Source organism: Anticarsia gemmatalis, chromosome 27 (genome assembly GCF_050436995.1).
Source record: "Anticarsia gemmatalis isolate Benzon Research Colony breed Stoneville strain chromosome 27, ilAntGemm2 primary, whole genome shotgun sequence".
NCBI lineage: Eukaryota > Metazoa > Arthropoda > Insecta > Lepidoptera > Erebidae > Anticarsia > Anticarsia gemmatalis.
Genome location: NC_134771.1, coordinates 6,502,004 through 6,526,086, shown reverse-complemented (window position 1 = coordinate 6,526,086; position 24,083 = coordinate 6,502,004). Strand labels below are relative to the sequence as shown.

At 39.5% G+C, this 24,083-nt stretch overlaps 3 protein-coding genes across 4 annotated transcripts; 1 reads left to right on the top strand and 2 right to left on the bottom strand.

The window, feature by feature from the left end:
- Positions 1-1,349: 1,349 nt before the first annotated feature.
- LOC142984459 (uncharacterized) lies at positions 1,350-6,353 on the bottom strand. Its single transcript, XM_076132068.1, has 6 exons — positions 5,970-6,353; positions 5,120-5,214; positions 4,230-4,375; positions 3,510-3,594; positions 3,038-3,165; positions 1,350-2,527 (listed from the first exon to the last, which is right to left on the bottom strand). The coding sequence occupies exons 1-6, from the start codon at positions 6,134-6,136 to the stop codon at positions 2,360-2,362; spliced, it is 789 nt and encodes a 262-aa protein (XP_075988183.1). The 5' UTR covers positions 6,137-6,353; the 3' UTR covers positions 1,350-2,359.
- Positions 6,354-6,802: 449 nt separating this feature from the next.
- On the bottom strand, positions 6,803-19,452 carry ergic53 (lectin, mannose binding protein ergic53). Of its 2 annotated transcripts, none has more exons than XM_076132116.1 (13): positions 19,221-19,452; positions 15,099-15,253; positions 14,354-14,526; positions 13,616-13,731; positions 13,106-13,273; positions 11,730-11,839; positions 10,921-11,049; positions 10,359-10,457; positions 9,810-9,895; positions 9,311-9,381; positions 8,788-8,872; positions 7,911-8,030; positions 6,803-7,393 (listed from the first exon to the last, which is right to left on the bottom strand). In XM_076132116.1, exons 1-13 carry the CDS (start codon positions 19,384-19,386, stop codon positions 7,357-7,359), a joined length of 1,515 nt encoding a protein of 504 aa, XP_075988231.1. In that variant the 5' UTR covers positions 19,387-19,452; the 3' UTR covers positions 6,803-7,356. The 2 variants fall into 2 exon arrangements, with proteins under 2 accessions (XP_075988231.1, XP_075988232.1); XM_076132117.1 differs by having other exon boundaries at positions 8,788-8,869.
- A 269-nt stretch (positions 19,453-19,721) lies between these two features.
- LOC142984469 (uncharacterized) lies at positions 19,722-22,552 on the top strand. Its single transcript, XM_076132091.1, has 4 exons — positions 19,722-19,859; positions 21,016-21,235; positions 21,622-21,828; positions 22,188-22,552. Exons 2-4 carry the CDS (start codon positions 21,026-21,028, stop codon positions 22,527-22,529), a joined length of 759 nt encoding a protein of 252 aa, XP_075988206.1. The 5' UTR covers positions 19,722-19,859; positions 21,016-21,025; the 3' UTR covers positions 22,530-22,552.
- The last annotated feature ends 1,531 nt before the right edge of the window (positions 22,553-24,083 follow it).

Genomic DNA, 24,083 nt, shown 5'->3' with positions numbered 1-24,083 from the left:
AGTGCTCTCGTATGAGCTATTTTCCTGTTATTTGATCCATATTGATAAAAACTCTTCGTAAGCGTACATAATAATATGTAGGTATATACATAATTACTCACGCTTTTTTCCCATAAGGATAGACAGAGATCAAAGAACGCCACTTGGTACGATTTCTTTTTTTGATAATTCTACTCTGACTGCCTCTGTGGCGTGGTCGGTAGTGTATGCGACTGCCGTGCGAGATATTTCAGGTTCGAATCCTGGGTCGGGTCTCGGTCTGAGATTTTGCTGTTACGAATTTCTTAGAAATTGCCCGGAGTTAGGAAGTTGAGGTGGAAGACCTCTGTGCCTCGGAGAGCACGTAAAGCCGTCGGTCCTGCGCCTGACCTCTCTCTGGTCGTGTCGGTTATCCGTCCCACCAGACTATGAGAGTGAAGGAATAGAGAGTGTACCTGTGTATTGTGCACACACTTGGACACTATAAACAAAGTCCTGCACCGTTGGCCAGTTTCAGTAAAACTGACCGCCGTAGCCGGATCGGAAAGGACATTATTATTATTATGTACTACTCTTCATAATTTCAAGTGTAAATACAAAGAAATGTGACAACACGATTAGTTGCCTATTGTTAGAAATCTTATCAAACACGTCTTATATACTTGTTTATTTATATAGCACTTATATACATAAGGTAATCTCTTACTGAGTTTAGATAACTGTTCTATGTAAAGTGGCAATGATAGACACTTTTGTTTGACAACAAATTTAATACTAGCTGATCCGCGCAACTTCGCTTGCGCCACATCAGAGAGAACAGGTCATAATTTTCCCCGTTTTTGTAACATTTTTCACTGGTACTCTGCTCCTATTGGTCGTAGCGTGATGATATATAACCTATACCCTTCCTCGATAAATGGGCTATCTAACACTGAAATAATTTTTCAAATCGGACCAGTAGTTCCTGAGATTAGCGCGCTCAAACAAACAAACTCTTCAGCTTTATAATATTAGTATAGATAGTATAGATTACTTACCTTTGTCGCCTGTCCGGTAGTGTTTGCAACTGCACCGTAGAAGTCTCGGGTTCGAATCCCAGATAAGACCATAAATTAATTCCTGAGTTTTTCTGCTGAAATATCCTTAGTGAATTGTCCGTAGTTAGGAATTTGAGGTCGCAGACCTCCGTGCCTCGGAGAGCACGTGTCGCCGTCGGTCCTGCGCCTGACCTCTCACGGGTCGTGTCGGTTATCCGTCCCACCAAACTATGAGAGTGATGGAATAGAGAGTGTACCTGTGTATTGTGCACACACTTCACTTATACTGCATAAAACGTAAGTAATAGTTAAAACTTTAATAAAACCCACAACTACTTTTATAAAGAAATATATTAATATATGGATACAAAACTTACTAACAAACTATACAAGTTACTAAACTAAGAGACTAGTCCTGTAGGACACAGTGTCTGTACATTAGTGTACATATATACTGTTTTAACCTTACTAAGGGGTATATTATATAACTGCCTTCCTTCAGTGAAAAGTGAAAACGCACTCTTAGTACAAAACTATTTGAATACTCTGCTTATATCTACTTCAGTCTGTAAATGAAACTAAATAATCACAATGTGTTTGGACAATCAATGTTTTACTTAAGCTTATTGAATTGTTACGCTGACATCGTTTGAGCGTACCAATGTGAAGTATCCCTAAGTCTAGTTTACTACTCAATATAAGAGGTAGTTAGTAGTTGTAGGTAGTTTCTTTTGAAGAACGTTCTTTTTGGCCATAAGAAATCAATTTTGTGATGTTTCACTAAGTCCCCCCCCCCCCCCCCTTTACTCCTAACACTGCAAAAGGTTCTTTTAAACCCTCCACTTTGTAATCTATACTTGGCAAAAAGCACTAAAATACTTGTCTATTTCATTATTGACCTCACCATCTATTTACTTCAACAGTAACAATGTTTTTTACACGATAATCTACTAGACCACCTCCTTAGGGTGTTGCCACACCAATCGATCAACCTCGACCTATGTCGATTAATTGGTGTGGTAACACCCTTACATCAGCAATCTACATTTTACAAAAGAGGCGCCCATAGCCAGTTGCGCTCACCGGTCGGTAAACGATCTGTGGGTTAAGCGCAAACCTTGGCGCGGTCATTCCATAGATGGGTGACCGTATAGTGGTATTTGACCTGGGCGTCTCCGTGCTTCGGAGGGCACTCCGGTTGTTGTCAATTAAGATACCAGTCGTTAAGCCACGTTAAAGGCCTTCGGGCGGCTTGAACAACTTTGACACTAGGTTGACCACTAACCATACGATAAATAATAATAATTTTACAAAAACACCCCCTCCCCTCCCTTTACTCTCCTTCACCGTCTATAAGGCCTGCCCATAACAATCTTGATGACACTGTCCGTACGCACTTGTAGTTCGTTCGTGTTACACGTCAAGTGCGAGCCGCCCGTCACGTACTCGGTGCCGAAGAGCTGCGTGTCGCGGGTCGGGTACTCTTCTAGGGCGCTCAGGGTTCGACTCCGCTGAGGGGGAGAAAATAATAAAAATACCTTTTCGAGCAGTGATAACCGAGTGGTGTAAGTTAGTACCTCCCTCGCAAGTGGTTGTAGGTTCGAACCCGAGGCAACACAGCAATGACTTTTCCAAGTTATGTGTTTATTACAAATAATATCACTCGTTCCAACGGTGAAGGAAAACATCGTGATGCAAGATTGCATTTTTTTTTAAAGACAACTTCCGCACTCATAGTAATCCGCTCTTGTGTCGCGGGGACTTTTACAAACATACAAACAACGGACACCAAGCACAACCAGACCCGAACGATTATTTGTGGATCGCACACATAATAATTGTTCCGTGTGGGAATCGAACCCACGACCTCTCGACGCAATGGTTGCGGCGTGGTGACCTTAAGCACTGCACCACAGAGGCAGTCATTCATACATACATACATTCAGACAGACGCGGGAAACGACTTGGCTTTATACTATGTAGTAATGAAAGATATTTTATTGAGACCGGTTGTAACTTACAATTTGATCTCTAATGAGTTGTTCAGTGAGGAGGTGTCTGAGAGCCCTGGTGGCATGCAGTATAGCGGCCGACAGACTACGCGACGACAGACCAGGCAGGGGGGTAGACACTAGCGAGCATGAGCACTCTGGAACAATACATACATACATAACATTACTCTTGTAGTAGGCTTTTGTAGACAAATACCCATTTAGCATTTTACAATGTCAGTAAAAACCTTATACCAGACACTTTACTAAACTATTGCTGCTATTGAGAATAACCAAAATATTAATAGTATTTAGCCCGACCCAGAAATTGAACCCTAGAACTGGTTGTCATCAGACATACAGACTATTACCCAGAATACAGACTACTGAGGCAGTCCACTAACAAAGCATTTCAAAACAAAAGAGTCTATGTAATTTTTAATCACGAAATCTGAGATAATTTTTTTTGTTGTAAATTTTGAACTGTAAGTTTGTTATATACCTCCTGTCTCGTCAGGGTCTTTCTCGGAGGAGTGCGGTATTTCATGAGCTTCGCGGATGAAGTCTGTGCTATCGTTCACTCCCTCCTGTAAAATATACAAAAATATCAAACACAAAATTTTCCGGAAATTTCGGAAATTGTGTACTTAAATTTCATTAAAATCAGTAGTTTTTTTTCGTGAAAGGGTCGAAACATTTCGCATTTATAAACTGTTTGTGAGAAAAACTTCGGTATATAATTGAACAATTTTTTTCATATAATATACACCTGGTTTAGCCACACAAATAATAGTACACAGTACCTAAATAGGGGCTGAAACTTTGATCGAATATGAAAGCGAGATTTCTTTATAATTATTATGAAGTAGATGCTCCCATCATGCTTCTAATACTATTTGATATCTTGTATACTAGCACCTTAATAAGTACATTGATTCAATTTATGATATGACAAGAGATATGAGAAAGTGTGTTCAGTAATGTTGGTAGCAGCTCCTTACATCATCAATGATTTAACCTAACAGAAATATTGTTTAAACTATTTGGCAATTTAAAACAGCGGCCAGGAGTTTGTCGTCAGCTCTTCTCATTGGCCCTACTTTCCGAACTGGCGGTAATTTCACTCTCTATATCATTGACTATCATATGATAAGTGTCGGCATTTGACCTAAATGAATAAATGATTCGTTTCTGACTGAACTATAACAATACCAAGTGTTACCTGATAGTCTTCCCAGTCGGAGCAGTCCTCAGTCTGCTGGTACAGTCGCAGGAGTCTGTTGAGCCAGTGGTCCGCGGTGCGGCGCAGCTGTACTGCGTCGCGGTCCTCCAGCAGGGTCGGCGGCTCCGGCTTTAGGGCACACTCCACTGACAAAAATATACATATACTACAATTTACTCAAGAAGGTGTTGAAGAGGTTTTTTTGTTGGAGGGAGGAAAACTTTGGAGGGGCCTTTAACCTGCAGTAGGACCATAAATTGTGATAGTAATAATACTGTATGAGCATAAGGCGCCCATGCCTGACCATGCCAGTTGCGCTCACTGGTCGGTAAACAATCTTTGGGTAAAGCAAACCTTGGCATGGTCATACCATAGATGGGTGACCGCATAGTTGTACTGAACTGGGCGTCTCCATGCTTCGGAGGGCACGTAAAAAGTCGGTCCCAGTTGTAGTAAATTAAGATAACAGTCGTTAAACCACGTCAAAGACCTTCGGGCTTGAACAACTTTGACACTAGGTTGACCACTAACCATACGATAAGAAGAGGAAGGTATTTTATGGGGTAGGAGGATAGCTCAGGGAGGCATGGTGTATGAAATGCACTCAGGTGACTCTGGTTTTGCTCCCATTGTAATTTTTCCATGTAACATACCAAGCTTTGGGCTCAATTAATAATCAAGATCATTCATTGATCGTAATAGATTAGAAAAGACCAATAGCACTTTGACTGATCCTGGAATCTAACTCGAGACCTCATGATTAGCAGTCAAATACACTCTTGACTGGGCCATAGGCCACCTTAGAAGTCCATAGTGTTAAGGTGTGAACTTAATGGTACTAGGGAAAATGCTACTCGAGTTATGGTTAAATATTACATTAGTATACTTACAGGGCACATCATTTAAGAAGGCATCATTGAGTGGTGAAGTTAACTCCTTGTCTGATTCAGAGCTGCTCACATTGTACGTCACATTCAAGTTAGGCCTGACACAAAATAACAGAACACATTACAACTGACTTGTGAACCATACATACATACAGACATAAGATCATGCCAATTTCCCGTAGAGGTAGGCAGAGACAAGAGATTAACAACACTTGGTGCAATAAAAATCCTAAGTAAATGCCTAAATACCAAGGATCTCAATAAAGTAAATTAATATTTCTATGTATATTATGGTTTCCTTGATACAGTTATTGTACAAATACACAATAGTTATCAAATGTTTAATTCTTTCACTAGTTTAGATAAACTAGACATTTCAAGCCCTAGTCTCAGCCATTAGCCTTTTTATGCATTGTGATAAGGACTATGTTTGGTTTGTATGTTTGTTAAAGTCCCCGTGACACAAGAGGAATTCTTACCCTGGTTTATGAGGGCCATTTAGGGGTAGTTTATCTATTCAATAGTGTTTAAACTCATATAAAAAAACAGTTTGAATATATAAACTACTAAATGCGCCACTTGTGATGCCATTATTATATAAATGACTTTGTCTTACCTAATGCAATGGGTAAAATGTAACACTTTAATAATATTAAGGCAAAAATTCGTCTAAACTTTATTATAATTTATTAATAAATATGTAGGGCCGAAATGGATGAGACAAGCGCAGGACCGTATAAAGAGGCGTGCTGAGGGGGAGGCCTATACTCAACAGTAGAAAACGGGCTGATTAGATAGAATAGATAGAAAACATTCGTCTAAGTCTAAATAAACATGAGTTTATTCAACATACCGTACAGGTGTCTGCGGTTCGTCACGAGGCGAGGGCGACGGCGGCGGCGTAAGCGGCTGCTTCGGCTTGTCATTAGATAATTTCCACTTTTTCTTGTTTTTATAAAACTCCAAGCGGTATATAGCCACCAGCTCGGGCTTATCACTCTTACAGTAACCTGATGCCATTGTTATGACGAAACACGATAATGAAAACTGTTTACGTTTCACTGCGACTGCTAACACGGCACTTATTTCACGAAAATCTTTAGTTTCTATTCACAATTTAAATAAAATATAACTGCTCAGTAATTGTCTTTAGCAATACTGCTGTTAGATATTCGTCACAAGCAAGTTTATGTCGAAATTATAACTATTTTCCGCAATTTAGTCGAAAGCTTTGAAAATCAAAATACCGCCATGTTGGTATTTGATTTGTAGGTACTTGTCATATATGTGTCAATTTGGCAGCGTTTTGTCTATCGCTCTCTTATAAGTTTAAAGTCATATGCCTGTCTCTTTTTAACTTAATCGTATTCTCGATTACGAAACGGAATTATAGTTTGTTTCGGGCTACTTTGACTTACTGTGTGACAAGTCAACTTTAGAAGTTGTGTTAGTTTTTCTGTATATATAGGTAACGTTGGAGCTGAGAGAATACTTGTATTATTTATAGGCCTACTTAGCAACTAACGAAGATGTTCACTCGTAACAAATATTCTTCTGTCTGTAGCCTCTTGAAATATCTGCGATGGATGGACACTTCTAGCCAATGACATAATGGCCTATCTGTTGGTTTGTTCCGAGTATAATTTAGTTTGTTCAATAAACAGGGTAAATAATAAAAAGGCAATGTAATCTCAAAAAATAATCTTTACTTACAACCATTTTTACACTCACACACTCATTGCGAGACTACCCGACAGAAACATCGTAGAAAAATAACAAAATTTATTGGAAAAATCATAAAAATAAATACATATTTTGAACAGAGAACAGTATAAATAGTATGTACAGTCAGTATTTCCTATCTCGCACTCACATATTGGTAAAAAAAACACTAAAAATCCATTGGTTTCATATTTCTAGCAGTTACTTGAGGATGCGTTATTTTTGAGATCATCTCGTTTCTAAGTACTTACAAGTTACTATTTGACCACAAGGAACAGCCAACAGTTATAACATTTGACACCTGTCAAATGTGACAAGTTTCAAATATAAACACTGTTTCATTATTATGGTCGATATTAGGAAATATTTTAAAATACTAAACAATTTTTTGCGACAGTGTTCACGTGAAGTCAAAAAACATCAGTTTTAATTTTTTGTTACTTAACGCCATCTATCGGTTGTGTTTGGTAGTAATATGAAACCAGTGGCGCCACCTATTAACATCGACTAACAACTTCTTAGAAGAATTTCTTCGCTTGCGCCTCCTTTCTTTCTCTGTGGACAAAAGATACAAATTATTATAAATATCTTCAAGATTGTTGTATTGTATGACTATATTGCAACGCGATGGGCCAAATAACAATAGGCGCCATAGTTCCCATAGATCACTAATATTCCAGTCCACAAGCACCCCATCCCAATAGCCCAATACGTTTTTTCCCATTAGTTTTGCCATAGTTCCACACAGTCCGGTGATTGTCCTTATTGTCCTTAAGTGCATTTTAAAATGTGGAGAAGGAAAATCACAGGATTGTTACCATACATTTTTGAAATATTTGAAGCTGTATAAAAAGGCCTCTACGTTTTCTAAATGTCCGGGATTCTGTAGTCCCGAGATATGAAACAGACGTAGGTACATGATAAAATAATATTCAATAGTCATCAAATTTCGTCTCATATACTCAAAACTCATGAGAAATTCTGTCTATCGGTGTTAGCCGCCTGTAAATCTCGACACAGACGGACAGGCGACTATATTTAATAATATTACGTAGTGATAGTGTCAACTTACTTGTACAGCGAGTAGACGAACATGAGCGAGAGCTGCGCGGCGACCACCAGCAGCAGCGACGTGAAGCTCACGCACGACACGTCCGGACAGCTCGCCTGCGCCGCCGGCTGGGCCACCAGTCTGGACACAAACAAACAAACATGTGACTAGTGGATACGTGCGGGTTTCCGCGTATAACTTAGAAAAAATAACAGTTGACTTTCTACCACCCATTCTAACCCTATAGGGAATGATTGATTTTGATCTAACTGTTGAGTTTGCAATGTAAGCTCAAAAAAATGAGTTTATTTACGACTTCGCGATAGAAATCTTGAAATTATCAGTGATTTGCTAATATATTAAACATGTTATTATACATATAAACATTCCTCTTCTATCTTTTAAAAGTACAAAACTACGGACAGACGTGGAAAGGGACATTGCTTTATACTATGTATTGATGCAACATATTAGTCATGCCTTATATGCAACTAGCTGAAGTATACAACATTCAGAATGTGGAACATTATGCAGCTGAGGGTGGCCTGTTTGATACAACTAAATCATTTAGATAAGAGCGCGTTCCCACTATGTTGTAACGATCGAGATCGTGTCGTTCTATATGTGAACACCTCCATTTAAACATATAAGCCACGACACTTAAAACTACACGATTATCTGTCGTCACGACATAGTGGGAACGCGCCTTTACACATATAATTATCACCGTGTTGTAGATGGTACTGTCATCTAGCGGGCAATAGCGAAACTAACGCAACAACTTTGTATGCATAAGGTCCATTTTCACTACTTGTAATTAGATTAACTTTTGTCAGTTATGTTCATACATCTGCTGTCACTTTCTCTAGCAAATAAGTTATCTGTCGAAGGTGCATACCTCTGCGCGACTCCGTTGACGGTCTGCTTGACTTGTAGCACGCTGTCCCTCATCTCAGTGAGGAACTGAGGGTTGATGCCTCCTGCTGATAAACAAACACACAACACGTTAATAACTTGTACATATGTTGCTTGTTATACTCGAAGGTCTAGGCAGAGGTGTAAGAAACATTCACGTTTCGTTATGATCAATGTTAGTTCCATTTAATAGGGGGCTAGACTATTGCCAAATACCGACGCGTAGACAATGTCGGGGCTACTTTTGAGAAAAATCTAATATAAATGAAGGACTTTGTCCAGCCTGCAAATCGAACCCGGGACTTTGTGGTCAGCAGTCGGACACATAACCGACCGCGCCAGAGAGACAGTCACTCTGTGATATCTTCGAAAATATCTTAATTTAAATTAGAACTAACGGCAATTTTTCCAAGACGGGAATCGAACCGAATACTCCGTGATGAGATGTCGTATACAATACCAGTGAAACCAGTAGGTATATAATATAATAATAATATAATATTTACCTGCGGCGCCGGCCTGTCCGCCCGACGCGAGCAGTGAGTCAGACTTGCGCGACACTTCGATTATGAACCCTCTGTAACATACACATAATAATTATATTAATAAAATATACGAGTATAATATAGTGTACCTGTCCGAAAGGGAATAAAATATGTTTTAAACATCGTCAAAAAAATAAATTTAACCAATTAATGTCCCACTGCTGGGCAAGGGTCTCCCGTAATGCGGGAGGGGTTAGGCCTTGAGTCCACCACGCTGGCCAAATGCGGGTTGGGAAAGAAAAATATATATATCAAAATTAGGTGGGAAGACTATCAGCGACCGCCGTAGACTTTTATGGGATCGATGGGATCAAAATTCCCACGGGAACAGAATCAACCATACCCAGACGAAGCCGGGCCAGTCCGCTTGTAAATTTATAAGTAGACTAATACCGAATAACGGATTTTCGAATACCTATACGAGGCAATAAATATCCATATGTCTATATTATGTACTTACTTGAGTTCAGCGATGGTGTTGATCATGATCTGGTTGTTGGCGACCAGCGCGTCCCAGTCGTGACGACCGATCGGCAGAGACGGAATCTATAATAGTAATAGTACAATATAAATACAATATATAGAATAAGATCCTTTGTTAAGCAAGTCGTCGACGCTTAACGATTTTACATACCCCTAGATGACACTATTTTATTTTAAATGTATATGGTCAGCTAGTAATTATGTAAAATAATTGTTATCAACTCACTTAAATGTAAACTCTGTTTGCTGTTAAATGTCAAGTTCTAATCGGTTTAATATTGTTTGGTTAGGCAGCGGGGTACATCGCTCAGATTAAACAATAAAATATCAAGCTCTGAATTAAAGTTGAATTATAAAGTATGTCGGGTGCGCAATAGATTTCAGTATTAAATTGTACACTGTCATTAATAACTTTATTGATTAAGTATACTGATGGATACGATAAAAGGTGTCTTTGCCAGTAATTAAATATTAGTTATGATAATAATAATATGTGGCATGTCAGGGTAATAGATGGTGTCAGTACCTGTGCGGGCGGCGCGGCTCCGGGCTGGATGGGCTGGCCCTGCGTGTGTCCGTACACCGCCGTCAGCATCGACAGCGAGTTCATCTGCTTGCCGATCACCTGCACACACACACACGTTATATACTGTTATATATACATAATATTATACATACTGAGTAAGGTCGCTCTTAGACTTGCAATAATTATACCAACAAGTTTGTACTATAAAATTTCCCATAAAATATAATTACTTGTTCTAATAGTAAAAGAAAACAAGACGAATCTTTGTTTGTCTGAGAAGTCTTTAAAACAGTTTTTTAATGCAAAGACCCTCTCATCCACATTTAGGCCGTACCTTTTTCATTCCGGAAGGAGACCCTTGTCCTTAACTATTGTCTTGTTCATTCTTTTTATTTTAATTTTCATCATTTTTATTTTCTCAAATTATATATTTTTTTAGTTTATTAACTTGTTGCACCCAAGTAAGCTTAACCAAAAATTTATTATTAAGGAAAGTGTGTAACTGTTTGTATTCCCTAAATAAATAAATAAGTAATTATTATAGTTATAAACGCGTAGTTACCTCGTCGACTTTCTTGTTGAGGTCCCGCAGCACGTCGTGTATCTGCATCTGGCCCTGGAAGATCTGGCGCAGCTCGCGCTGGCCGTCCGACTCGAACCAGTCGTCCATCTCGCCCTCCTTGTCGCGCACCTACACACGCACACACGTTAGAGAGAGATAGAACATAACAACATTAGTCGGCTAGTGGACCGATCTCTGAGGTTAAGCTACCCTTACCAAGGTTGCCCAACGGATGGGACCATATTATACGTAACGAGTTTTTTCTATATTTCGGAAGGGACATTAAATTTTATTGTGGGTCCCGCCTGTCATTATCAAAGAGCTCTGACAGTCGTTAACAGTAGTCAGAAGCTTGAAAGTCTGACAACCAGTCTTACTTAGTATCATGTTATAAGCCAAGTAACTGTGTTGTGGAGGTCAGATAAGCAGTCGCTGCATGTAAAACACAGGTATTAAGCTGCATCCGGTGGGACTGTGGGCCGACTTCAACATAGTCCGAAGGAACCCTATGCTAATGAATAATATACTTAACTAACTTTTGCCTGCGACCTACGTCATAACATCTACCTACATGCCAAATTTCAGTCCGATCCGTCCAGTGGTTTGTGCTGTGCGTTAATAGATCACTATGTCAGTCACCTTTGATTTTTATGTAAGATCAATTTGGGTAACTTTAAATCATTTGGGTAACATTGAACGTGGCAAATTCCCACTGTCAATGTTACCCAAATGATTCAAAGTTACCCAGGTTGACTATAGATAGATGTCATTGAACTCTATGTAAGTTGTTCAGTGTTGTGGTGGGGTACCTCATCGGGATGTTCCTTCCTGTACTCCTCCTTCTGCTGCTCCAGCTTCTTCTGGTACTCCTGGTACTCCTGCGACAGCTTCTGTTGCTCGTCCGCGCTCATCTGCTGACCTGCGGACACGAGGAGCGTCAATGTATGTATGTCTTTGAGCTTACGTCCTCTCCGAGGCATAGAGGTCTGAAACCTCAACTTTTTATCCGGGCAATCTCTTAGAATTTTATATAACAGAAAACTCACAAAACACTTTTTAGTCCGATCCGGGATTCGAACCCGAGGCAACCAAACTTGAACACACACAAGTAGCGTGTATGTCTGTATGTGACTGTCGGTCTGTATGTATGTTTGTCTATCTGTCCGTCTCTCCGTTTGTTTGTCTGTATGTCTACATGTATGTTTGTTTGTATGTATGTATGTGTGTATGTATGTATGTATGTATGTATGTATGTATGTATGTATGTAGTTACCTCCCGGCTGCTGCTGCTGGTGCAGCGAGGTGGTGAGCAGGTGGATGACGTCGTGGTCGTCGGCCAGCCCGCCCGTGGCCTATGTATGTATGTATGTATGTATGTAGTTACCTCCCGGCTGCTGCTGCTGGTGCAGCGAGGTGGTGAGCAGGTGGATGACGTCGTGGTCGTCAGCCAGCCCGCCCGTGGCCTATGTATGTATGTATGTATGTATGTAGTTACCTCCCGGCTGCTGCTGCTGGTGCAGCGAGGTGGTGAGCAGGTGGATGACGTCGTGGTCGTCGGCCAGCCCGCCCGTGGCCTATGTATGTATGTATGTATGTATGTAGTTACCTCCCGGCTGCTGCTGCTGGTGCAGCGAGGTGGTGAGCAGGTGGATGACGTCGTGGTCGTCGGCCAGCCCGCCCGTGGCCTATGTATGTATGTATGTATGTATGTAGTTACCTCCCGGCTGCTGCTGCTGGTGCAGCGAGGTGGTGAGCAGGTGGATGACGTCGTGGTCGTCGGCCAGCCCGCCCGTGGCCTATGTATGTATGTATGTATGTATGTAGTTACCTCCCGGCTGCTGCTGCTGGTGCAGCGAGGTGGTGAGCAGGTGGATGACGTCGTGGTCGTCGGCCAGCCCGCCCGTGGCCTATGTATGTATGTATGTATGTATGTATGTATGTATGTAGTTACCTCCCGGCTGCTGCTGCTGGTGCAGCGAGGTGGTGAGCAGGTGGATGACGTCGTGGTCGTCGGCCAGCCCGCCCGTGGCCTATGTATGTATGTATGTATGTATGTAGTTACCTCCCGGCTGCTGCTGCTGGTGCAGCGAGGTGGTGAGCAGGTGGATGACGTCGTGGTCGTCGGCCAGCCCGCCCGTGGCCTATGTATGTATGTATGTATGTATGTATGTATGTATGTAGTTACCTCCCGGCTGCTGCTGCTGGTGCAGCGAGGTGGTGAGCAGGTGGATGACGTCGTGGTCGTCGGCCAGCCCGCCCGTGGCCGCGGACAGGCCGAAGTGTCCGCCGCGCGGGAGCTGCACGTTCTCCGCGCGGAAGCACAGCTCGTAGTCCGCCTCGTTGTTTGTCATACCTGTACAAAACACCCTGGAGTTATGAATAAGGTCCCTCTAAGCTTCAACACCATAAAGCTCGGTTCCCACAGCGAGAGGAGCGGACCCATTAATGACTCAGTTAAAGTCCCAAGCGCAAACAGCACACTGTCCGACTATTTGTTGGTGGGAACACAAGTTTGACAAGTTAGCTAAAGATGATACAAAACGCAGAAGAACCGGAATCCATGAAAAATGTGCTGTTGCTCGTGAGAAGAAACGGTAAGAAACTCACGGCTTGCTCTACAGACTAAACGGACAGTCGCGGGCAAAAACTAGTTACATCATATAAAATATAGTTTTTGTAAGAGTAATATGCTCACCGTTATGGAAGTAGACGGTGAGTGTGTTGAGGTAGTACTCGATGCGGGCGCGCGTCGGGAACGGCTTGTTCCTGAAGTCGCGCAGGCAGCCCGACAACAGCTGCGTCGACCCGTCACTGTACACACATTATATTACATTATTATAGTGAAGAAATGATGCCTTTTAGTAGTTAACTTGTTCTAATGAATGGTGAATGAATGGTGAATGAATGAATGATAGAATAGTGAATGAATGCATGCATGAAAAGTGAATGAATGCATGCATGAATAGTGAATGAATGCATGCATGAATAGAGAATGAATGCATGCATGAACAGTAAATGAATGCATGCATGAATAGTGAATGAATGCATGCATGAATAGAGAATGAATGCATGCATGAACAGTAAACGAATGCATGCATGAACAGTGAATGAATGAATAAATAAATGGTGAATGAATGAATGAATGGTGAATGAATGAATGAATGGTGAATGAATGAATGAATGGTGAATGAATGCATGAACGAATGAATGATGAATGAATGCATGAATGAATGGTGAATGAATGCATGAATTTATGGTGAACGAATGGTGAATGAATGAATGAGTTAGTCAATAAATGAATGAGTTTGTGAATGAATGAATGAATGAGTGAACGAATGAATTAGTTAGTGAATGAATGAATGATGAATGAATGAGTCAGTGAATAAATGAATGATTAATTAATTAATGACTGAATGAATGAATGGTGCGTCACCTCTTGTGGTCGAAGACCTTGGTGCCGTCGTTGACGATGGCCATGATGTAGGGGTTGTTGTGCTTGTTGTCGTTGTCGAAGGAGTCGAAGATGACGGCCAGCCCGTTCCAGCGGTCCGACGAGCCGAACACCTCGCCCGTGTAGTCGCCGCGCTGCGTCGTGTACCAGAACGCCTACAAACAGCCAACAATCGTGTTAGTTATTGCTTTGATATAAAAGAATAAAAAAAACACAGTCGCATTGAGAAAGTCGGTTAGTAAGAAGGTCTCAAATTGTAATGATGAGTATTAGGTTTCCAGGAGAGCCTTTGCTCGGTAGTGGGACACAGAAATAGCAAATAAAACTAAGCTAGTCTATTAATCTTTAGAATATGTCCGTAAATAACAGATTTGTTGCTAAAAAAAATGATCAATTTGCTTCAATGGTGAAGGCAAAGATCGTGAGGGAGCCTTGCATGGCTAATTTGTTTAATAACTTGAGGGCATGTTAAGTCCCCGACCAGCACTTGGTCAGCGTGGTGGACTCAAGGCCTAACCCCTTCCTTATTCGGGAAAAGACTCTTGCCCAGCAGTAGTACGTACAGTCAGGGGTTAAAAATACATAATTCTTTCCTCGTTCGGGGAAGACCCTTGCTCAGCAGTGGACCCAAAACGAGTTAAAAAGACATAATCGCTCCCTTGTCAAATCAAATTGTCAATCAGTATTGGGACAGTTACAAGTTAAAGAGTTGTTAGTGGTATCTCACCAGTCCATCAGCCCCTATCCTGCCGCGGCCGGTGACCTTGAACATGACGTCCACCTCCCACCAGTCGAAGTTGATGGGCGTCTTGGTCCAGATGGCGCCCTTCTGACTGCGCAGCGACGGCGCCAGCCTCACGCTCTCGCCTGACGCGATAGCATCTGAATAACAGAAATATTATTAGTAAGTGCCAGCTTCCACGCAAGTGGTCGCAGGTTCGAATCCGAGGCAACACAGCAATGATGTTTTGATGTTATGTGTGTATCTATACTAATATTATAAAGCTGAAGAGTTTGTTTGTTTGTTTGAACGCGCTAATCTCAGGAACTACTGGTCCGATTTGAAAAATTCTTTCAGTGTTAGATAGTTCATTTATCGAGGAAGGTTATAGGCTATATATCATTACGCTACGACCAATAGGAGCAGAGTAGCAACGAAAAATATTACAAAAACGGGGAAAATTATGACCCATTCTCTCTTATGTGACGCAAGCGAAGTTGCGCGGGTCAGCTAGTTGGAAATAATTATCACTTGTTTCAACGGGATGGAAATCATCGTGGTGCAACCTTGCATGCCAGAAAGTATTATAAAACAGTTCTTGAAGATATGCTAACCCAACCTGCAATTGATCAACGTGGTGGACGTGTGTCGCGAAAAGTGTCGCGGGGACTTTTACAAACATACAAATAAGGAACACAAAGCACAATCAAAACTGAAACCACTATTGGTAGACCGCAGTTATTTGTCCCGTGTGAAAATCGAACCCACGACCTCCCGACGCCATAGTATCGGCGTGGCTACCTAAAACAATAACCACATTACCTCACTGTACATCGCGCAGTCGGTTAAATATATTAATGTCTGTTTTGAAAGTTATTTATAGTGTAGTAATTATGTACATAGATAATGTTTTAACGAGTGTGTTTAATTAAATACTGTTTATATCGTTATCGGAACAACTGGCGCTGCGTTACGGAAGGTAGGTTACGGAAGGTCGCGGGTTCGATTTCAAGCAGGCACTTCCGTATTTCGGCTATAATTTTTGAGTGATAATCAGATAAACGGCTACCCATCTTTTTAATATCCACGTCAAAGGTGCTTAGCCCAGGCTATTTACAAGTGACTATATCCAAGTGGCACATGATAAGATGTGAATGAAGCAAAGGAAATTTTTAAGGATGTTACTAAGAGGTGTTCCCTAACCCTATGGAAGACGGTGTAATCTTACGTATGTTCTAGTTTCCCACCCTCGTCTTGCCATCAAAAACCCTATCTTAGTTCTCCTCTACACTAAACTTCTTAAGGACAATTCATACCAAATATTAATTTTCTACTCTCAGTAGTTTCGACTGTGCGTTGTCCATCAGTCAGTCAGTAACGGAAGAGTTTTATATATTTTGATGTAAGTATACAGTGATAGCCGAGTGGTATAAGTTGACACCTCCCACACAAGTGGTCGCAGGTTCGAACCCGAGGCAAAACACCAATGACTTTTCGAAGTTATGTGTGTATTAGAAATAATCATCACATGCTCCAACGGTGAAGGAAAACATCGTGAGGAAACCTTGCATGCCTAAAATTTGTTTAAAACATTTATTGAGGACATGCAAAGTCCCCAAACCGCACTTGGCCAACATGGTGGACTCAAGGCCTAACCCCTCACCTCATTTCGGGAGGAGACCCTTGCCCAGCAGTGGGACAGTAATGGGTAATGGGGAATAAAATCAATGTTTAATAGAGCACTCATACAACAGACATGATTCTTACTATTTCTTAAAATAATAGCATTTGTGCACGGTTCAAACTCGGACTTGCCCCTGGTTTCTGAGGTACATTTAGCAGTAGTTTATCTATTCAATAGCATTTAAACTCATGAGAAAAAGCGCTATTGAATAGATAAACTACCGCTAAATGTACCTCAGAAACCGGTGGTTAGGCGGTTTTATTGTAAAGGGGGCGTTAATCCATAAATAGTTGGGAAACTATATCATAGCCATTTCAGGGTTGTCCATTGATATTCACCTTCCAAAATAGCCACTGCACTTGATTAGATAATACGTAACACGATACATGTGTTAATCTTTTATAACCGTTCATTATCATAATTTACTACCTAGTATTAAGTTTCATGATTAGGTACCTACATTGAACTGAACATTGATATTTGATACATAGCTGTATTGCTACCAAAATTTTATACACATATCAAATTACTGAAAATCCTTGATGATGTTAAGCATATACTCTTAATAAGCAGCTCTTGTGTAAATTAGAAAAGGTCAATGGAAATGCCTACCTGGGAATCGATCCTGGGACTTCATGAGCAGTCAAATACCTTACCGACTGCTCCATAGAGCACTTGATTGACATATTTAACATGGTAATAATGATGGTATTTCAGTTAATTTGAAAACTAGTCCCCCATAGCCACTTTTGCTCACTGTTTGGTAAACGATGTGTGGGTTTAAGCAAACCTTGGCGTGGTCATTCCATAGATGGGTGACCGCATAGTGGTATTTTAAGACTTTTTGCAAGAGTTCAAGTAACAAAACATTGTCACAAATTAATGCCTAACACCTAAGTTTCAGTTTCATAATTTTATAAACATTTTACTGCATAAAGTAGGTCAAAACATTTAAGATCTGCTTGTACATTCAATATTATTGTAATGCTTCATCATCAGTAACTGAACTGACGTGTACTTTTCACTTACTATGTCAAAAATGCAGTATGTCGCATATTTTAGTACAATGAATTATTTCCTTATCAAAATTATACCTTACTATTGCCTTATGCTGCCCATAGCTTGTTGGGTTTACTAATTGGTAATCCATCTGCTCAATACAAGTAAAACAAACTATGGTTTGGACATAGTTGGATGGCCGCATAGTGGTACTGCAATGGTGGGCCCGTAAAAAGACAGTCCAAGTTGTTGTCAATTAAGATAACAGTTGTTAAGCCATGTCAAAGGCTTCATGCGGCTTGAACAACTTTGACACTAGGATGACCACTAAACATAATTTAAGACATAAATAAATTTGTCTAAGGCTAGCTAAGTGTTGATATGTGATAATTATAAAAAATTGCACTTAAGGGTGGTTATGTATATAACAGCTGATCATAAGATCTCTGGTTTGATTACCTGGCTGAATAATGTGCTAGTTACTTATATTATTAGGTGTCATATAATAGGGAAAATACCTCTGAACTTAATTAGGTATATTGACTGCAATTGACACCACCAGGTGCATTTTCATAGTTATTGATTCAGTAATGTCAAATATTGATTTTCATATAAATACAATGTCTGGATCTACAACTAGCTTAAAAAGGGGTATAGAGAGTAGATCATATGAGATTTAGCAGGGACAAATGACCAGGATTTGTGTCCACCGATCTAGCCAAATGTAGTCAACTGTAAATAAGTCATACTGTGTGTCACCATTTCATGAAAAATAAACCATTCAGTTATGACATGGCAGGCACATGGTTACATCTCATTTGTGTGATAATTTATGTAAAATGTTCAAAATATACAAGAATCTACAATATAATGTTTTATCTGAAACATAGGTGTTCAATTGAATTTCAATGAGTTACAGTTCCACATAATAACTGTATTAATTAAATATCGTTTCGCTATGCTTAAAACAATTGAATACAAGTGTAATGTTCTTTAAATAATACATGCATAAAACAGCCTATTAGACATTACTAGTAATCATTAACCTGTCGTTAGCTAATTATATAATTAAAAGGAAATAACTGAAGTTAAAACAATGAATGAACACAATAAATATAATTAATTATTTAAAGCCTCTATTTATCCATGTCGATTGCCGTCGTGGAACTAAAAAACATGATCTTTGCGATTATTACTTATCTCTTTCTATCTCATCTCATATCATATCGCGCCATCTCACTCTAACTTGACAGATTTCACTGACGTGTCGCCGTCACACTGAAGCGAGCGTATCAACAAACTATTTTCGCCTCGGTATTCAATATTTATAACACAACATTAATATTTATGAACATGGAAAGGAAGATTACGTATCCTAGCACATAACAGCTGCAACAGAGCCAGCTTTTTCATATAAATTTAATGAGAAATGGTGCTATACTTACTGCCTCCGTACTCCCAAAATGGTACAGATCCATCTTTCTGCGCTAAATACGGCGGCTTAAACGAATATTTGTACTCAAAACGTCTATGAACAGATTGTGTGTTGACGCAAACTAAAACGCTAAATATCACACTGCACAATACTAAATTTAATTTTATCGAAGCCATGTCGACGGCAATCGGCAACCGTGCCTGCTCACGTCAAGTCTATCAAAAAAATTGTTGATCGTGAAATTCGTTCGTGATTCGTCAGCTGAGTTGCGTTTGGAAACGCGCCTAATATATGGTTAACGTTTTAATTAATTTACTAAGACATTATGGGTTTTAGAGAATTGATATAGATTCCAAAAAACAATCAAAAGTTTTTACAATAATGACTCTATTAAAACGAAATTTTAAAACGTTTTATTTCATTTTAAAAAGGAGTCTTTTAAAATTGATAAATAAACTTAAGCGTTACGTTTTCTTTAAACCACATAACTATCCGAACAGTACAGTGTAAACCGAACGGTAAATGTCAAAATCTGATAATAAAAAAGTGAAAGCGTATCGTGAAAGTAAAATTGATAATAATTTCACATATTTGTATGAAACTCTTTACGAATGCAGGTTTTAAGGAATATTCATGAACCCAGATAAGTGTGGGTATCATTCCGATTCATGTTTTTTACTGAAAATAATCGTTTTCGATTGTGATATACAATTTGAACACATTACGTATAGCGCTTAGTTTCCGAATGCTTTTGTAAATTTATTTTTACAATTTAATATAAATGTGGCTGTTGGAAGTCTCGATATAATTATATTGCTTAAGCTTTACACATTAGACAAGGAATGCCGTGTTTATGTAAACAAACTGCTGTGTTTTGTTATAATGCCGACATAATAATCGATTGTTTACCTACCTTATCACCTTATTTCCTCGTGAAAAATAAATAAAAACACTGTGACAGGAAAATATTTGTTCTTAGATTCGGATTTTGATAATAATCTTATCACACCCCACAATTGTTTGTTTTGTTTATGAAGAAAACATTATATTTATATGGCTCGAAATATATTATATCTGATTATTATTTGAAATGGCATATTTAATTTACCGCGAAAATGTAACGAAAGGAATTCTTTTTTTTGTTCTAGCAGTAGTAAAGTATCCAATGTAGACAGTAAATCAACTCATAAAAAAGGGACACTCTTGACAAAAAATGAGTTTTCTAGTTCTTGTCTGTGATTCCAGGCATATTTCTTAATTATATGTGTTATGGAAGTAAACAATCAGTCTTACCAAGGGGTATTGTGTGTTATAAACACGTAGCTTGGTTGTGGAGGTCCGATAGGCAGTCGCTGCATCTAAAATACTGGTATTTAGCATCCAGTGAGACTGGAAGCTGAATCCGACATAGTTGGAGCAAAGGCTATGTTAATTGTGTTCATTAATTGTCGTGTTATGCTTGTTAATAAGCTACAATACACACAAGCTTCATTAAAATATTTTTATTAAGTATTTTTAGTGTAATTAAGCCACAATGAAACACTGTAAGAAAAATAAGAGTAGTCGCACACAACTAAATAATAAAAAAGATTTTAGATCTACATATAATTAAAACATTGTTAGCAAAATAACACCTTGTTTTAACAGTCTTACTGGCTCTTCTCATTGTTTCACCTTTCAAACAAGCAGTAAATTATACACATACTAAATTTTTGGCAGTCATAAGTGCCTGCAATTCATCTGAATGAATAAATAACTGTATTTTTATGTATGTATTGTTCATGTTGCATATACCTATATTTCAGAGGTGGTAGTATGTCGGAGGCGGCGTGCTACCGGCGGCGCATCTCCCGCGCGCAGCTGGAGGGGCTGGCGCAGTACATGGAGCGCTACCCCGCGCTGGCGCTGGCGGCCGCGCGCTCCCGCGACTCTCACCTTCAGAGCAAGCGGCTGTGGGAGAAGATCGCGCGCACGCTCAACAGGATCGACCACAGCCAGCCCAAGAGCGGCGCCAGCTGGGCCAGGGTTAGTCTCTATGTCATGCTAACTTCTGACTTGCCTGGGCAAAAAGTTATAAACTGTCTTTATACCAATCATAGAAATTCTCTTAATATTTTTTGGATGAAATAGTAACAAATGTATGTACACCCATGCACACAAACTTTCGAATTTATACCATTAGTAGTAGTTGTTGTTTTGTTTAGTTGACAAATTATTGCCTCGATTCCCGGGTTGGGCAGTGTCTTTCTAAACACCATTTACTTAATTTTATTAGACTAATGTTATAATATTGTAGGCTCTCTATCACATGAATCTAACATTGTTAATAGCAAAACGCAGGGGTATTTCATACTCCTCTGTCAGGATCTTCGGGTATAAAGGTTATCTAATTGGAATTTATTTAATTCTAGTACTGGATAGACTTAAAGTTTAAGATACGCCGCAAGTACTCAGCGATACAGCGCTGCGACAGCGAGGGCACGCACTGCCGCGTGCAGCTCAGCCCCCTGGAGCAGCGCGTCGTGAAGATACTCACCGACCGGGACGGGAACCTGCTACCCACCTGCAGCGTCCACCATCAACTCAACTGTCATACTAACTATGCTGCTAAAAATAAGGTGACGTGTCATTTTATTATAATAATAATATTATATAAATAATTTTAACCTATTACTACCCTTGCCCGGACGGCAAGGGTTTCCTCCCGTAATGAGGAAGGTTAGGCCTTGAGTCCACCACGCTGGCCAAGTGCGGGTTGGGGACTTTGCATACCTTTAAACAAGGTTGCATCACGAAGTTTTCTTTCACCGTTAGAGCATGTGATAATTATTTCTAATACAAACATAACACGAAAAGTCATTGTTCTGTTGTCTTAGTTTCGAACCTGCAACCACTTGCGTGGGGTGTACCAACTTATACCACTCGGCTATCACTGCCAAATAAAATATATATTTCATAAAAAATATTAATTTTTCAGCCCACCCAACTAACCATAAAACAATGTGACAACATGAACATAAACGACGCAAACGACGACTATTTACCCGCAACGACTCGCGTTCCCGAGTTGATCTCATTACCTGACTCTTCCGACACAAAACCTAACATCAGCTGTCTGAAGCATGACGAGGACCCAATAGACATACATGCAGAGAAAACCACAGAAGAATTGAGAAGAGAACTGCTAGAATTTGAGCTGAGAAGACAGAAGGAACTCTATGAGATAGAGAAACAGCATAGAAGTGAAAAGCATGAACTGGAGATGTCCATATTAATGATTAAGAAACAAGTTATGATGAGGCAGTTGAATAAGTTATAGTGTTAATATATGTATTGATAGTTTTGTGTGGTTTTTATTTATATAATGGTTGATAGTTTTGTGTGGTTATTCTTTACTAGCTGACCCGCGCAACTTCGCTTGCGTCACCTAAGAGAATGGGTCAAAATTTTCCCCGTTTTTGTAACATTTTTCGTTGCTACTCCGCTCCTAATGACCGTAGCGTGATGTTATATAGCCTATAGCCTTCCTCGATAAATAGGCTATCTAACATTTAAAGAATTTTTCAAATCGGACCAGTAGTTCCTGAGATTAGCGCGTTCAAACAAACAAACAAAGAAACAAACTCTTCAGCTTTATTATATGAGTATAGATTTTATGGTAGACTAGCTTTTACCCGCGACTTCGTCCGCCACCTGAGTTTTCCCGGGAAATGCGTCATTTTCCGGGGTAAAAAGTAGCCTATGTCCTTTCTCGGGTATCAAAATATCCCCATTCCAAATTTCATGTAAATTGGTTCAGTAGTTTAGGCGTGATTGAGTACCAGACAGACAGACAGAGTTACTTTCGCATTTATAATATTAGTATGGATTGTGATAGTTATTTAAGTCACTATTAGTCACCACTTATTTGAGTCCCTTTGATCAAGTAAAGAGACGCTTTCCTACCAGTTTCAAATGCATGAAAATTTATAAACGCCCCTAGCGTATTCCGCGAGAATTTCCGTCTGAAATTTAAATAAATGTTACTTAAATTTCAGTCACTCAGCTCTTGAAAGTACGGAATGTAGGGTTTATTAAGCCGTCATATTCATTTGATAACACATTTGGAAGGTTTCTTTGAATTTGATTATTTCAGATTATGATATCCCGCATTTTCAAAGAAAGTTGGATGAAAACCCTTGTACAGCAGTGTGATATAAATAAGTAAAATTTTCCTATATTGTACTTATTTATACGATCAAACAAGTAACGATTCTAGTTCTAGCAGAGATAAACTTTTATTCCATTATTACATATCTCACCTCTTTGCATTTTCATGTATATTCTTAAGCAATAAAAAATATATGCTCTCTATAGATTTCAAACGTCAAATCCAGTCAAGTCAAACTGCAGTGAAAATACAAACAATGTGAATTTAATTTAATTTGAAACAAAAGGAATATGTAAAACATGCAAAATGTTAAATTTCTTCCATTACTTCTTAATATATTCCTACAAGCCGAAGAAACAGACTCAAATATATAAATTAAAGTGAAAACTGTCAATATGTCTGGATTTCTCTTGTATTATTCGTTCATATTTCATAGAGAACTGAAACACTACAAATATAATTCGTTTAGCAAAAATCTTTATCCAATAGAAGATAATAATGTTACTGAATGATTCAAACATTTCTTTCGCATTTGAAATTTATAGTTAAACAGTCTTACCGAAGGATATCGTGTTATAACCCAAGTAACTGTGTTGTGGAGGTCAAATAGGCAGTCGCTCCATGTAACATACTGGTATTCAGCTGCATCCGGTGAGACTGGAAGCCGACTCCAACATAGTTGGCTGATATCAAAATTAATAGTTAAAATCTAATGTTAAACTG

What these genes read in the sequence shown, in the direction of transcription:
- LOC142984459 (XM_076132068.1), bottom strand. Translation starts at nt 6,136, where the DNA reads ATGGCATCAGGTTACTGTAAGAGTGATAAGCCCGAGCTGGTGGCTATA. An exon ending in CTTCTTAAATGATGTGCCCT is followed by an intron (nt 4,376 to 5,119) that starts GTAAGTATACTA and finishes TATTTTTGTCAG; the next exon opens with TGGAGTGTGCCCTAAAGCCG. An exon ending in AGACCCTGACGAGACAGGAG is followed by an intron (nt 3,166 to 3,509) that starts GTATATAACAAA and finishes GTATTGTTCCAG; the next exon opens with AGTGCTCATGCTCGCTAGTG.
- ergic53 (XM_076132116.1), bottom strand. Translation starts at nt 19,386, where the DNA reads ATGGCTTCGATAAAATTAAATTTAGTATTGTGCAGTGTGATATTTAGC. An exon ending in CCAGCAGCAGCAGCCGGGAG is followed by an intron (nt 11,840 to 13,105) that starts GTAACTACATAC and finishes TCGTGTCCGCAG; the next exon opens with GTCAGCAGATGAGCGCGGAC. An exon ending in GGAAGGAACATCCCGATGAG is followed by an intron (nt 11,050 to 11,729) that starts GTACCCCACCAC and finishes GTGCGTGTGTAG; the next exon opens with GTGCGCGACAAGGAGGGCGA.
- LOC142984469 (XM_076132091.1), top strand. Translation starts at nt 21,026, where the DNA reads ATGTCGGAGGCGGCGTGCTACCGGCGGCGCATCTCCCGCGCGCAGCTG. An exon ending in GCGGCGCCAGCTGGGCCAGG is followed by an intron (nt 21,236 to 21,621) that starts GTTAGTCTCTAT and finishes ATTTAATTCTAG; the next exon opens with TACTGGATAGACTTAAAGTT. An exon ending in ACTATGCTGCTAAAAATAAG is followed by an intron (nt 21,829 to 22,187) that starts GTGACGTGTCAT and finishes TTAATTTTTCAG; the next exon opens with CCCACCCAACTAACCATAAA.